Source organism: Microplitis mediator, chromosome 2 (assembly GCF_029852145.1).
Source record: "Microplitis mediator isolate UGA2020A chromosome 2, iyMicMedi2.1, whole genome shotgun sequence".
Classification (NCBI taxonomy): domain Eukaryota; kingdom Metazoa; phylum Arthropoda; class Insecta; order Hymenoptera; family Braconidae; genus Microplitis; species Microplitis mediator.
Genome location: NC_079970.1, coordinates 24,029,446 through 24,042,976, shown reverse-complemented (window position 1 = coordinate 24,042,976; position 13,531 = coordinate 24,029,446). Strand labels below are relative to the sequence as shown.

The 13,531-nt window shown below is 37.6% G+C and overlaps 2 protein-coding genes across 3 annotated transcripts in view; one reads left to right on the top strand and one right to left on the bottom strand.

The window, feature by feature from the left end:
- Positions 1-159: 159 nt before the first annotated feature.
- Positions 160-2,710, top strand: LOC130663004 (40S ribosomal protein SA). The gene is made up of 5 exons (XM_057462023.1): positions 160-310; positions 741-897; positions 1,550-1,755; positions 1,954-2,241; positions 2,324-2,710. The coding sequence occupies exons 2-5, from the start codon at positions 765-767 to the stop codon at positions 2,633-2,635; spliced, it is 939 nt and encodes a 312-aa protein (XP_057318006.1). The 5' UTR covers positions 160-310; positions 741-764; the 3' UTR covers positions 2,636-2,710.
- A 620-nt stretch (positions 2,711-3,330) lies between these two features.
- The window catches only part of LOC130662999 (probable basic-leucine zipper transcription factor Q), a 26,008-nt gene continuing 15,807 nt past the window's right edge, over positions 3,331-13,531 (bottom strand). The window contains exon 7 of one of the 2 annotated variants that reach the window (XM_057462016.1): positions 3,331-4,033. In XM_057462016.1, the coding sequence (XP_057317999.1) occupies positions 3,598-4,033 (436 nt within the window). In that variant the 3' untranslated portion in view covers positions 3,331-3,597. The remainder of the gene's footprint in view (positions 4,034-13,531) is intronic. The other variant, XM_057462017.1, reaches the window with a different exon arrangement.

Here is a 13,531-nt window from a genome sequence, read left to right as displayed (position 1 = left end):
AATCAATTGGTTAAAATATTATCCTCCATATTTGTTTTTTATCATGTGACAGTTCCACCGCTCCCGCACTTCCGGTCAAATAAATATATTTTATTAAATAAAATTCAAATTTGTTTAAAAATTAATCACAAAAATGAATAAAAATAATTTCAATAATTTATTTTTAAAAAACACGAGTGTCAATCGCAATTTGTAGAAATGAAATTCAAAAATTGGTAATCAGTTTGAATTGTAGATCCAGGAGTATTCCCTCAAGATGGCTGAGACTTTCCTTCTTTTTCGCCAGGGCTTCCAACTGGCTTCAGCAAACGTAGGTTACTTTCATTATTTTTAATTATTTACAACACAATATTAATCTTTGCCGCAATTAAAACAATTAATAATTATTTTTAAAACAATGGTAATTATAAATATCAATACAGTTTTATTTTTTCTCCGCGGAATATTTAATTTTTTGTAAAACGAAAGTGAGCGCCGGACAAAAGCACGTGGCACCATTTTACTTAATATGTTACTGTAATTTAAATATTTCTGGTGATTAATAATTATAATTAAATTAATATTCCAACGATAAATTTTTCTTTATTTATTTTGAATATTTTAAATATTTTATTCACCGAAATTGTAATTTGTTTTGGATCATTCATTTTTTTTTTGGTTAGGTTCTTTAATTGCGGTGCTGATTATTTTTAAATTTAATTTGAATTGCATAAATAATTTGAATATTTGAATATTTATAGGTTTTGTTATAAACCGATGTAACAATGTCAGGAAGCAACGACGTCTTGGGCCTCAAGGAGGACGATACAACCAAGTTATTGGCTGCTGGTGCTCATTTAGCCAGCGACAATGTTAATTATCAAATGGACCAGTACGTTTACAAACGTCGTCCTGACGGTAATTATTTTTTATTTTTTTACATTTAAATACTCAAAATATTATGAGTGTGAATGTAGCAGACAGATAAAATTAAAATTACCCTGGCGGTTTTGAATCACCCTGGAAACATCCTGGGAATGGAAACACTGTGGAATTACGGTGGATCCAGGGTGTTTACACGGTGATAAAATGAAAAAAAGTCCACCGTGGATCCACCGTGATTCCACAGTGTTACTAGAGTGATTCAAAACCGCCAGAGTATTAATAAATCGAGTAGTTATTTAATTAAATTTTAAAGAATGCGCATTAAAAAAATTTTGAAAGTAATAAGTGAATTTTTTAAAATTTCATTTTATTAATTAACTACGCGATTTATTTAGAATTTTAAATTCGTCTGATGTCTGCTACATTCATGATACTGAAGTAAGCAGACGTCCAATAATTTTTGGATTTTTTTTTCGACAATAAATTATTAAAAAAAAAATATTTGAAAAAATTGCACCTATGGTTCATTAAATTTTCTACATGTGAATATTTTTATATTTATTTTTTTTTAAATTTGGTCGTTGAAACAAAAATTCGAAAATTTTTAACTGTCTGCTAACTTCAGGATCATCTACATTCACACTCGTAAAATATTTATAGATACTAATTTAAAAAACTTGATCAGGTATCTCTGTCATAAATTTACGGCGAACATGGGAGAAGCTTTTGCTGGCTGCCCGTGCCATCGTCTCGATTGAACACCCTAGTGAAGTGTTCGTTATCAGCTCACGTTCTTTCGGACAACGTGCAGTTTTGAAATTCGCAGCTCACACTGGAGCAACACCAATTGCTGGTCGTTTTACTCCTGGTGCATTCACCAATCAGATTCAGGTATTGATATAACATTCATTTACTTATTTACTTTGATTGGTAGTTGTGTTTAGATGATGATAAACTTATTGACTTAATCACCATGTGTTGATTTTTAATGGCTTAATCTTTTCTGAAAAATAATTAAAAAAATTAAATTATTTTGTGGAGATGTAGTGGGATTTTAAATTAATGCGGTTGGTTTTATTTATTTTTCAGGCTGCTTTCCGCGAGCCAAGATTACTCATCGTGACTGACCCAGCAGCTGACCACCAGCCAATCACCGAGGCCAGCTATGTCAACATTCCGGTTATCGCTTTTTGTAATACCGACTCTCCACTTCGGTTTGTCGATATTGCGATCCCATGCAACAACAAGAGCATTAACAGCATCGGGTTAATGTGGTGGTTGTTGGCACGTGAAGTGCTCCGTCTTCGCGGATCAATCCCACGTGATGTCAAGTGGGACGTCGTGGTAGATCTTTTCTTCTGGAGAGACCCTGAAGAGGTAAATTTACTAGAACGATCCACTGAATTTTACTTGATTTAATTTATCGGGACAGTTGATTAATTATTTTAAAAAATTTCAGGCAGAGAAAGAGGAACAGGCGGCTAAAGAAATCGCACCAGCCCCCGTGAAAGAATTCACCCAACCGGAATCAACCGCTGACCAAGGTTGGGGAAATGAAGTTGACACTGTGGCACCAGCCACTGAAAACTGGGCTGACGATGTTGCTGGAGCACCAGCAGCTGTACAAGTACCAGCTGGTAATGTTCAGACATTCGCTTCATCTGGTGACTGGGCAACTCAAGTCCAAGACGAGTGGTCTGCAAGTGCCACCACTCAACCACAAGCTCCCCAACAAAACTGGGGTGGATCTGCTGCCGACAAGTGGACATAAATGAATTTTAAAACCTTCATTAAAACCCTGGTTACACTTTGTACATTTTTACTGTAATAAAGTGTGTCGACAGTATTTTTTATTTTTATTTTTATTCATTTTGTCAAACAATAAATTGTATATTATTTTATAACTTAATTACTAATTATTATGAATTAATTTATCATTTGCTTACAGCACTTAGTCATAGTAGTTATCAATTTTTTAATCTAAATACAAGAATATATTAGACTTTGTCAAGTATTTTTTTTTTGCGGACTGATACAGAGTCGAGTTCCATATTTTTTTTAACGGTCACCAGGTTTGGAAAAATTTCATCATATTCATAAAATACTTCCGTCAAATGAGTAAATTTTATCAAAAAAAAAAATCCAAATAAATTTCGCGCCTAAAATTTGAAATTTAAAAAAGATGATCCTAAAGTTAGCCGACGTCTAATAATTTTTGAATTTTTTTAGAAATGAAAAATTATCTAAAAAAAAAATATTTAAAAAAATTCTACTTATTTTTTTTTAATTTCCTACTTGTGCATATTTTTGATTACTTTTTTTAGTAAAAGATTTATTGAAACAAAAATCCGAAAATTGCTATTTGTCTTCAAACTTCAAAATCATAAAAGATGAGGGTTTTTAAAATGAATAATCAAAATTATCAATAGTATATTCATATTTAATAAGATAATTTTATAATATACAATGAATTAATTAATTAAATAAATATATTACAATTATTTTAGTGTAATGAACAATTAATATTTCAAGTACGTGTCCGGCTTAAGACTAAAATAAATTAGGTATCGTACAGTGCATAGCATTAAAGCTGAATAGATCTTGGATCTATTAATCAAGCAATTAATTAATATACATAATTAAAATAACAATGAACTTATGCATATATTTGTTGAGCAAAAGACTTGAGAATTTCAAGTCATAAAATAATTTAACCAGCAACAATTAAGCAGCTCAAGAGCCGCTTTCAGAGTTCGCTGTCGAGTTGTCGTGGTTCTTGTAAGCAGAAAAGAACGCCAGTGCTTTCATCAGCTGGTAGCTTTTGCTGATAGGAATGTTGCTGTCATACAAACTCTTTGATGATTTACAGTCGACGTAGAACCACCAGTTGCATTTGAGAATCGTCTGGTCGAATAGCGTCGACTCGGGACACAGGAAACTCTTCATGATCAAACCCTGGTCCGTCAACGCGCAGACATGGAAGACCATGCAGCCGAGATCTTCATCGGCGTAGAGACCGGGAAAGTGTTTCTGGTCCCCGCAGTAAAAACTTGTGTCTGGTAAATCGACTCTGCTGGCGAAGTTGTCGTCGAAGTTTTTGTCGTAGCTCATTGGATAGTACTCGCGTGGTGCGTTCATAACTTTTGTTGTGCCGGAATTGGTGTAGCTACTGAAAAAAAAATTAAAGAAATTAAAGTCTGACGGTTGTTCAGTTGGTGAACAGAATGAAAATTTTTTAAGCATGGAAAGTTTGAGAATGGCGGAAAGGTTTTGAGTTTGGCCTGAAAAATCAACCGTCTTCGAGATGTTTTTACGGAACATTGAGGGAGGATGAAGATGATACTGACTGCGTAATTTTATAAAGAGAAGCCCGTAACTTTTTTCCTGTTGAGAATAATCCAAAACAATATGAACGTTTTTTGTTCCTTAGAGTGTCCTCAAGTGGGAGAAGCCAAAAAAAGACCTGAGAAAAATTTAATTTTTGATTTCAGACCCATATAAGGGTGGGTGGACATGGGTGGAGATGGGTGGAGATGGGTGGACATGGTATAGACGATTCTCTATGAAGAGAAGCCCGTAACTTTTTTCCTGTTGGGAATAATCCAACACAATATTAACGTTTTTTGTTCCTTAGAGTGTCCACAAGTGGGAGAAGCCAAAAAAAGACCTGAGAAAAATTTATTTTCTGATTTCAGACCCATATGAGGGTGGGTGGACATGGGTGGACATGGTATAGACGATTCTCTATGAAGAGAAGCCCGTAACTTTTTTCCTGTTGGGAATAATCCAACACAATATAAACGTTTTTTGTTCCTTAGAGTGTCCACAAGTGGGAGAAGCCAAAAAAAGACCTGAGAAAAATTTATTTTCTGATTTCAGACCCATATGAGGGTGGGTGGACATGGGTGGACATGGTATAGACGATTCTCTATGAAGAGAAGCCCGTAACTTTTTTCCTGTTGGGAATAATCCAACACAATATTAACGTTTTTTGTTCCTTAGAGTGTCCACAAGTGGGTAAAGCCAAAAAAAGACCTGAGAAAAATTTATTTTCTGATTTCAGACCCATATGAGGGTGGGTGGACATGGGTGGACATGGTATAGACGATTCTCTATGAAGAGAAGCCCGTAACTTTTTTCCTGTTGGGAATAATCCAACACAATATAAACGTTTTTTGTTCCTTAGAGTGTCCACAAGTGGGAGAAGCCAAAAAAAGACCTGAGAAAAATTTATTTTCTGATTTCAGACCCATATGAGGGTGGGTGGACATGGGTGGACATGGTATAGACGATTCTCTATGAAGAGAAGCCCGTAACTTTTTTCCTGTTGGGAATAATCCAACACAATATTAACGTTTTTTGTTCCTTAGAGTGTCCACAAGTGGGAGAAGCCAAAAAAAGACCTGAGAAAAATTTATTTTCTGATTTCAGACCCATATGAGGGTGGGTGGACATGGGTGGACATGGTATAGACGATTCTCTATGAAGAGAAGCCCGTAACTTTTTTCCTGTTGGGAATAATCCAACACAATATAAACGTTTTTTGTTCCTTAGAGTGTCCACAAGTGGGAGAAGCCAAAAAAAGACCTGAGAAAAATTTATTTTCTGATTTCAGACCCATATGAGGGTGGGTGGACATGGGTGGACATGGTATAGACGATTCTCTATGAAGAGAAGCCCGTAACTTTTTTCCTGTTGGGAATAATCCAACACAATATTAACGTTTTTTGTTCCTTAGAGTGTCCACAAGTGGGTAAAGCCAAAAAAAGACCTGAGAAAAATTTATTTTCTGATTTCAGACCCATATGAGGGTGGGTGGACATGGGTGGACATGGTATAGACGATTCTCTATGAAGAGAAGCCCGTAACTTTTTTCCTGTTGGGAATAATCCAACACAATATAAACGTTTTTTGTTCCTTAGAGTGTCCACAAGTGGGAGAAGCCAAAAAAAGACCTGAGAAAAATTTATTTTCTGATTTCAGACCCATATGAGGGTGGGTGGACATGGGTGGACATGGTATAGACGATTCTCTATGAAGAGAAGCCCGTAACTTTTTTCCTGTTGGAAATAATCCAACACAATATTAACGTTTTTTGTTCCTTAGAGTGTCCACAAGTGGGAGAAGCCAAAAAAAGACCTGAGAAAAATTTATTTTCTGATTTCAGACCCATATGAGGGTGGGTGGACATGGGTGGACATGGTATAGACGATTCTCTATGAAGAGAAGCCCGTAACTTTTTTCCTGTTGAGAATAATCCAACACAATATTAACGTTTTTTGTTCCTTAGAGTGTCCACAAGTGGGAGAAGCCAAAAAAAGACCTGAGAAAAATTTATTTTCTGATTTCAGACCCATATGAGGGTGGGTGGACATGGGTGGACATGGTATAGACGATTCTCTATGAAGAGAAGCCCGTAACTTTTTTCCTGTTGGGAATAATCCAACACAATATAAACGTTTTTTGTTCCTTAGAGTGTCCACAAGTGGGAGAAGCCAAAAAAAGACCTGAGAAAAATTTATTTTCTGATTTCAGACCCATATGAGGGTGGGTGGACATGGGTGGACATGGTATAGACGATTCTCTATGAAGAGAAGCCCGTAACTTTTTTCCTGTTGGGAATAATCCAACACAATATAAACGTTTTTTGTTCCTTAGAGTGTCCACAAGTGGGAGAAGCCAAAAAAAGACCTGAGAAAAATTTATTTTCTGATTTCAGACCCATATGAGGGTGGGTGGACATGGGTGGACATGGTATAGACGATTCTCTATGAAGAGAAGCCCGTAACTTTTTTCCTGTTGGGAATAATCCAACACAATATTAACGTTTTTTGTTCCTTAGAGTGTCCACAAGTGGGAGAAGCCAAAAAAAGACCTGAGAAAAATTTATTTTCTGATTTCAGACCCATATGAGGGTGGGTGGACATGGGTGGACATGGTATAGACGATTCTCTATGAAGAAAAGCCCGTAACTTTTTTCCTGTTGGGAATAATCCAACACAATATTAACGTTTTTTGTTCCTTAGAGTGTCCACAAGTGGGTAAAGCCAAAAAAAGACCTGAGAAAAATTTATTTTCTGATTTCAGACCCATATGAGGGTGGGTGGACATGGGTGGACATGGTATAGACGATTCTCTATGAAGAGAAGCCCGTAACTTTTTTCCTGTTGGGAATAATCCAACACAATATAAACGTTTTTTGTTCCTTAGAGTGTCCACAAGTGGGAGAAGCCAAAAAAAGACCTGAGAAAAATTTATTTTCTGATTTCAGACCCATATGAGGGTGGGTGGACATGGGTGGACATGGTATAGACGATTCTCTATGAAGAGAAGCCCGTAACTTTTTTCCTGTTGGGAATAATCCAACACAATATAAACGTTTTTTGTTCCTTAGAGTGTCCACAAGTGGGAGAAGCCAAAAAAAGACCTGAGAAAAATTTATTTTCTGATTTCAGACCCATATGAGGGTGGGTGGACATGGGTGGACATGGTATAGACGATTCTCTATGAAGAGAAGCCCGTAACTTTTTTCCTGTTGGGAATAATCCAACACAATATAAACGTTTTTTGTTCCTTAGAGTGTCCACAAGTGGGTAAAGCCAAAAAAAGACCTGAGAAAAATTTATTTTCTGATTTCAGACCCATATGAGGGTGGGTGGACATGGGTGGACATGGTATAGACGATTCTCTATGAAGAGAAGCCCGTAACTTTTTTCCTGTTGGGAATAATCCAACACAATATAAACGTTTTTTGTTCCTTAGAGTGTCCACAAGTGGGAGAAGCCAAAAAAAGACCTGAGAAAAATTTATTTTCTGATTTCAGACCCATATGAGGGTGGGTGGACATGGGTGGACATGGTATAGACGATTCTCTATGAAGAGAAGCCCGTAACTTTTTTCCTGTTGGGAATAATCCAACACAATATAAACGTTTTTTGTTCCTTAGAGTGTCCACAAGTGGGAGAAGCCAAAAAAAGACCTGAGAAAAATTTATTTTCTGATTTCAGACCCATATGAGGGTGGGTGGACATGGGTGGACATGGTATAGACGATTCTCTATGAAGAGAAGCCCGTAACTTTTTTCCTGTTGGGAATAATCCAACACAATATAAACGTTTTTTGTTCCTTAGAGTGTCCACAAGTGGGAGAAGCCAAAAAAAGACCTGAGAAAAATTTATTTTCTGATTTCAGACCCATATGAGGGTGGGTGGACATGGGTGGACATGGTATAGACGATTCTCTATGAAGAGAAGCCCGTAACTTTTTTCCTGTTGGGAATAATCCAACACAATATTAACGTTTTTTGTTCCTTAGAGTGTCCACAAGTGGGTAAAGCAAAAAAAGACCTGAGAAAAATTTATTTTCTGATTTCAGACCCATATGAGGGTGGGTGGACATGGGTGGACATGGTATAGACGATTCTCTATGAAGAGAAGCCCGTAACTTTTTTCCTGTTGGGAATAATCCAACACAATATAAACGTTTTTTGTTCCTTAGAGTGTCCACAAGTGGGAGAAGCCAAAAAAAGACCTGAGAAAAATTTATTTTCTGATTTCAGACCCATATGAGGGTGGGTGGACATGGGTGGACATGGTATAGACGATTCTCTATGAAGAGAAGCCCGTAACTTTTTTCCTGTTGGGAATAATCCAACACAATATTAACGTTTTTTGTTCCTTAGAGTGTCCACAAGTGGGAGAAGCCAAAAAAAGACCTGAGAAAAATTTATTTTCTGATTTCAGACCCATATGAGGGTGGGTGGACATGGGTGGACATGGTATAGACGATTCTCTATGAAGAGAAGCCCGTAACTTTTTTCCTGTTGGGAATAATCCAACACAATATAAACGTTTTTTGTTCCTTAGAGTGTCCACAAGTGGGAGAAGCCAAAAAAAGACCTGAGAAAAATTTATTTTCTGATTTCAGACCCATATGAGGGTGGGTGGACATGGGTGGACATGGTATAGACGATTCTCTATGAAGAGAAGCCCGTAACTTTTTTCCTGTTGGGAATAATCCAACACAATATTAACGTTTTTTGTTCCTTAGAGTGTCCACAAGTGGGTAGAAGCCAAAAAAAGACCTGAGAAAAATTTATTTTCTGATTTCAGACCCATATGAGGGTGGGTGGACATGGGTGGACATGGTATAGACGATTCTCTATGAAGAGAAGCCCGTAACTTTTTTCCTGTTGGGAATAATCCAACACAATATTAACGTTTTTTGTTCCTTAGAGTGTCCACAAGTGGGAGAAGCCAAAAAAAGACCTGAGAAAAATTTATTTTCTGATTTCAGACCCATATGAGGGTGGGGTGGACATGGGTGGACATGGTATAGACGATTCTCTATGAAGAGAAGCCCGTAACTTTTTTCCTGTTGGGAATAATCCAACACAATATTAACGTTTTTTGTTCCTTAGAGTGTCCACAAGTGGGAGAAGCCAAAAAAAGACCTGAGAAAAATTTATTTTCTGATTTCAGACCCATATGAGGGTGGGTGGACATGGGTGGACATGGTATAGACGATTCTCTATGAAGAGAAGCCCGTAACTTTTTTCCTGTTGGGAATAATCCAACACAATATAAACGTTTTTTGTTCCTTAGAGTGTCCACAAGTGGGAGAAGCCAAAAAAAGACCTGAGAAAAATTTATTTTCTGATTTCAGACCCATATGAGGGTGGGTGGACATGGGTGGACATGGTATAGACGATTCTCTATGAAGAGAAGCCCGTAACTTTTTTCCTGTTGGGAATAATCCAACACAATATAAACGTTTTTTGTTCCTTAGAGTGTCCACAAGTGGGAGAAGCCAAAAAAGACCTGAGAAAAATTTATTTTCTGATTTCAGACCCATATGAGGGTGGGTGGACATGGGTGGACATGGTATAGACGATTCTCTATGAAGAGAAGCCCGTAACTTTTTTCCTGTTGGGAATAATCCAACACAATATTAACGTTTTTTGTTCCTTAGAGTGTCCACAAGTGGGAGAAGCCAAAAAAAGACCTGAGAAAAATTTATTTTCTGATTTCAGACCCATATGAGGGTGGGTGGACATGGGTGGACATGGTATAGACGATTCTCTATGAAGAGAAGCCCGTAACTTTTTTCCTGTTGGGAATAATCCAACACAATATTAACGTTTTTTGTTCCTTAGAGTGTCCACAAGTGGGAGAAGCCAAAAAAAGACCTGAGAAAAATTTATTTTCTGATTTCAGACCCATATGAGGGTGGGTGGACATGGGTGGACATGGTATAGACGATTCTCTATGAAGAGAAGCCCGTAACTTTTTTCCTGTTGGGAATAATCCAACACAATATAAACGTTTTTTGTTCCTTAGAGTGTCCACAAGTGGGAGAAGCCAAAAAAAGACCTGAGAAAAATTTATTTTCTGATTTCAGACCCATATGAGGGTGGGTGGACATGGGTGGACATGGTATAGACGATTCTCTATGAAGAGAAGCCCGTAACTTTTTTCCTGTTGGGAATAATCCAACACAATATAAACGTTTTTTGTTCCTTAGAGTGTCCACAAGTGGGAGAAGCCAAAAAAAGACCTGAGAAAAATTTATTTTCTGATTTCAGACCCATATGAGGGTGGGTGGACATGGGTGGACATGGTATAGACGATTCTCTATGAAGAGAAGCCCGTAACTTTTTTCCTGTTGGGAATAATCCAACACAATATTAACGTTTTTTGTTCCTTAGAGTGTCCACAAGTGGGAGAAGCCAAAAAAAGACCTGAGAAAAATTTATTTTCTGATTTCAGACCCATATGAGGGTGGGTGGACATGGGTGGACATGGTATAGACGATTCTCTATGAAGAGAAGCCCGTAACTTTTTTCCTGTTGGGAATAATCCAACACAATATTAACGTTTTTTGTTCCTTAGAGTGTCCACAAGTGGGAGAAGCCAAAAAAAGACCTGAGAAAAATTTATTTTCTGATTTCAGACCCATATGAGGGTGGGTGGACATGGGTGGACATGGTATAGACGATTCTCTATGAAGAGAAGCCCGTAACTTTTTTCCTGTTGGGAATAATCCAACACAATATTAACGTTTTTTGTTCCTTAGAGTGTCCACAAGTGGGAGAAGCCAAAAAAAGACCTGAGAAAAATTTATTTTCTGATTTCAGACCCATATGAGGGTGGGTGGACATGGGTGGACATGGTATAGACGATTCTCTATGAAGAGAAGCCCGTAACTTTTTTCCTGTTGGGAATAATCCAACACAATATTAACGTTTTTTGTTCCTTAGAGTGTCCACAAGTGGGAGAAGCCAAAAAAAGACCTGAGAAAAATTTATTTTCTGATTTCAGACCCATATGAGGGTGGGTGGACATGGGTGGACATGGTATAGACGATTCTCTATGAAGAGAAGCCCGTAACTTTTTTCCTGTTGGGAATAATCCAACACAATATTAAACGTTTTTTGTTCCTTAGAGTGTCCACAAGTGGGAGAAGCCAAAAAAAGACCTGAGAAAAATTTATTTTCTGATTTCAGACCCATATGAGGGTGGGTGGACATGGGTGGACATGGTATAGACGATTCTCTATGAAGAGAAGCCCGTAACTTTTTTCCTGTTGGGAATAATCCAACACAATATTAACGTTTTTTGTTCCTTAGAGTGTCCACAAGTGGGAGAAGCCAAAAAAAGACCTGAGAAAAATTTATTTTCTGATTTCAGACCCATATGAGGGTGGGTGGACATGGGTGGACATGGTATAGACGATTCTCTATGAAGAGAAGCCCGTAACTTTTTTCCTGTTGGGAATAATCCAACACAATATAAACGTTTTTTGTTCCTTAGAGTGTCCACAAGTGGGAGAAGCCAAAAAAAGACCTGAGAAAAATTTATTTTCTGATTTCAGACCCATATGAGGGTGGGTGGACATGGGTGGACATGGTATAGACGATTCTCTATGAAGAGAAGCCCGTAACTTTTTTCCTGTTGGGAATAATCCAACACAATATAAACGTTTTTTGTTCCTTAGAGTGTCCACAAGTGGGAGAAGCCAAAAAAAGACCTGAGAAAAATTTATTTTCTGATTTCAGACCCATATGAGGGTGGGGTGGACATGGGTGGACATGGTATAGACGATTCTCTATGAAGAGAAGCCCGTAACTTTTTCCTGTTGGGAATAATCCAACACAATATAAACGTTTTTTGTTCCTTAGAGTGTCCACAAGTGGGAGAAGCCAAAAAAAGACCTGAGAAAAATTTATTTTCTGATTTCAGACCCATATGAGGGTGGGTGGACATGGGTGGACATGGTATAGACGATTCTCTATGAAGAGAAGCCCGTAACTTTTTTCCTGTTGGGAATAATCCAACACAATATAAACGTTTTTTGTTCCTTAGAGTGTCCACAAGTGGGAGAAGCCAAAAAAAGACCTGAGAAAAATTTATTTTCTGATTTCAGACCCATATGAGGGTGGGTGGGACATGGGTGGACATGGTATAGACGATTCTCTATGAAGAGAAGCCCGTAACTTTTTTCCTGTTGGGAATAATCCAACACAATATAAACGTTTTTTGTTCCTTAGAGTGTCCACAAGTGGGAGAAGCCAAAAAAAGACCTGAGAAAAATTTATTTTCTGATTTCAGACCCATATGAGGGTGGGTGGACATGGGTGGACATGGTATAGACGATTCTCTATGAAGAGAAGCCCGTAACTTTTTTCCTGTTGGGAATAATCCAACACAATATAAACGTTTTTTGTTCCTTAGAGTGTCCACAAGTGGGAGAAGCCAAAAAAAGACCTGAGAAAAATTTATTTTCTGATTTCAGACCCATATGAGGGTGGGTGGACATGGGTGGACATGGTATAGACGATTCTCTATGAAGAGAAGCCCGTAACTTTTTTCCTGTTGGGAATAATCCAACACAATATTAACGTTTTTTGTTCCTTAGAGTGTCCACAAGTGGGTAGAAGCCAAAAAAAGACCTGAGAAAAATTTATTTTCTGATTTCAGACCCATATGAGGGTGGGTGGACATGGGTGGACATGGTATAGACGATTCTCTATGAAGAGAAGCCCGTAACTTTTTTCCTGTTGGGAATAATCCAACACAATATAAACGTTTTTTGTTCCTTAGAGTGTCCACAAGTGGGAGAAGCCAAAAAAAGACCTGAGAAAAATTTATTTTCTGATTTCAGACCCATATGAGGGGTGGGTGGACATGGGTGGACATGGTATAGACGATTCTCTATGAAGAGAAGCCCGTAACTTTTTTCCTGTTGGGAATAATCCAACACAATATAAACGTTTTTTGTTCCTTAGAGTGTCCACAAGTGGGAGAAGCCAAAAAAAGACCTTGAGAAAAATTTATTTCTGATTTCAGACCCATATGAGGGTGGGTGGACATGGGGTGGACATGGTATAGACGATTCTCTATGAAGAAGAAGCCCGTAACTTTTTTCCTGTTGGGAATAATCCAACACAATATAAACGTTTTTTGTTCCTTAGAGTGTCCACAAGTGGGAGAAGCCAAAAAAAGACCTGAGAAAAATTTATTTTCTGATTTCAGACCCCATATGAGGGGTGGGTGGACATGGGTTGGACATGGTATAGACGATTCTCTTTATGAAGAAAAGCCCGTAACTTTTTTCCTGTTGGGAATAATCCAACACAATATAAACGTTTTTTGTTCCTTAGAGTGTC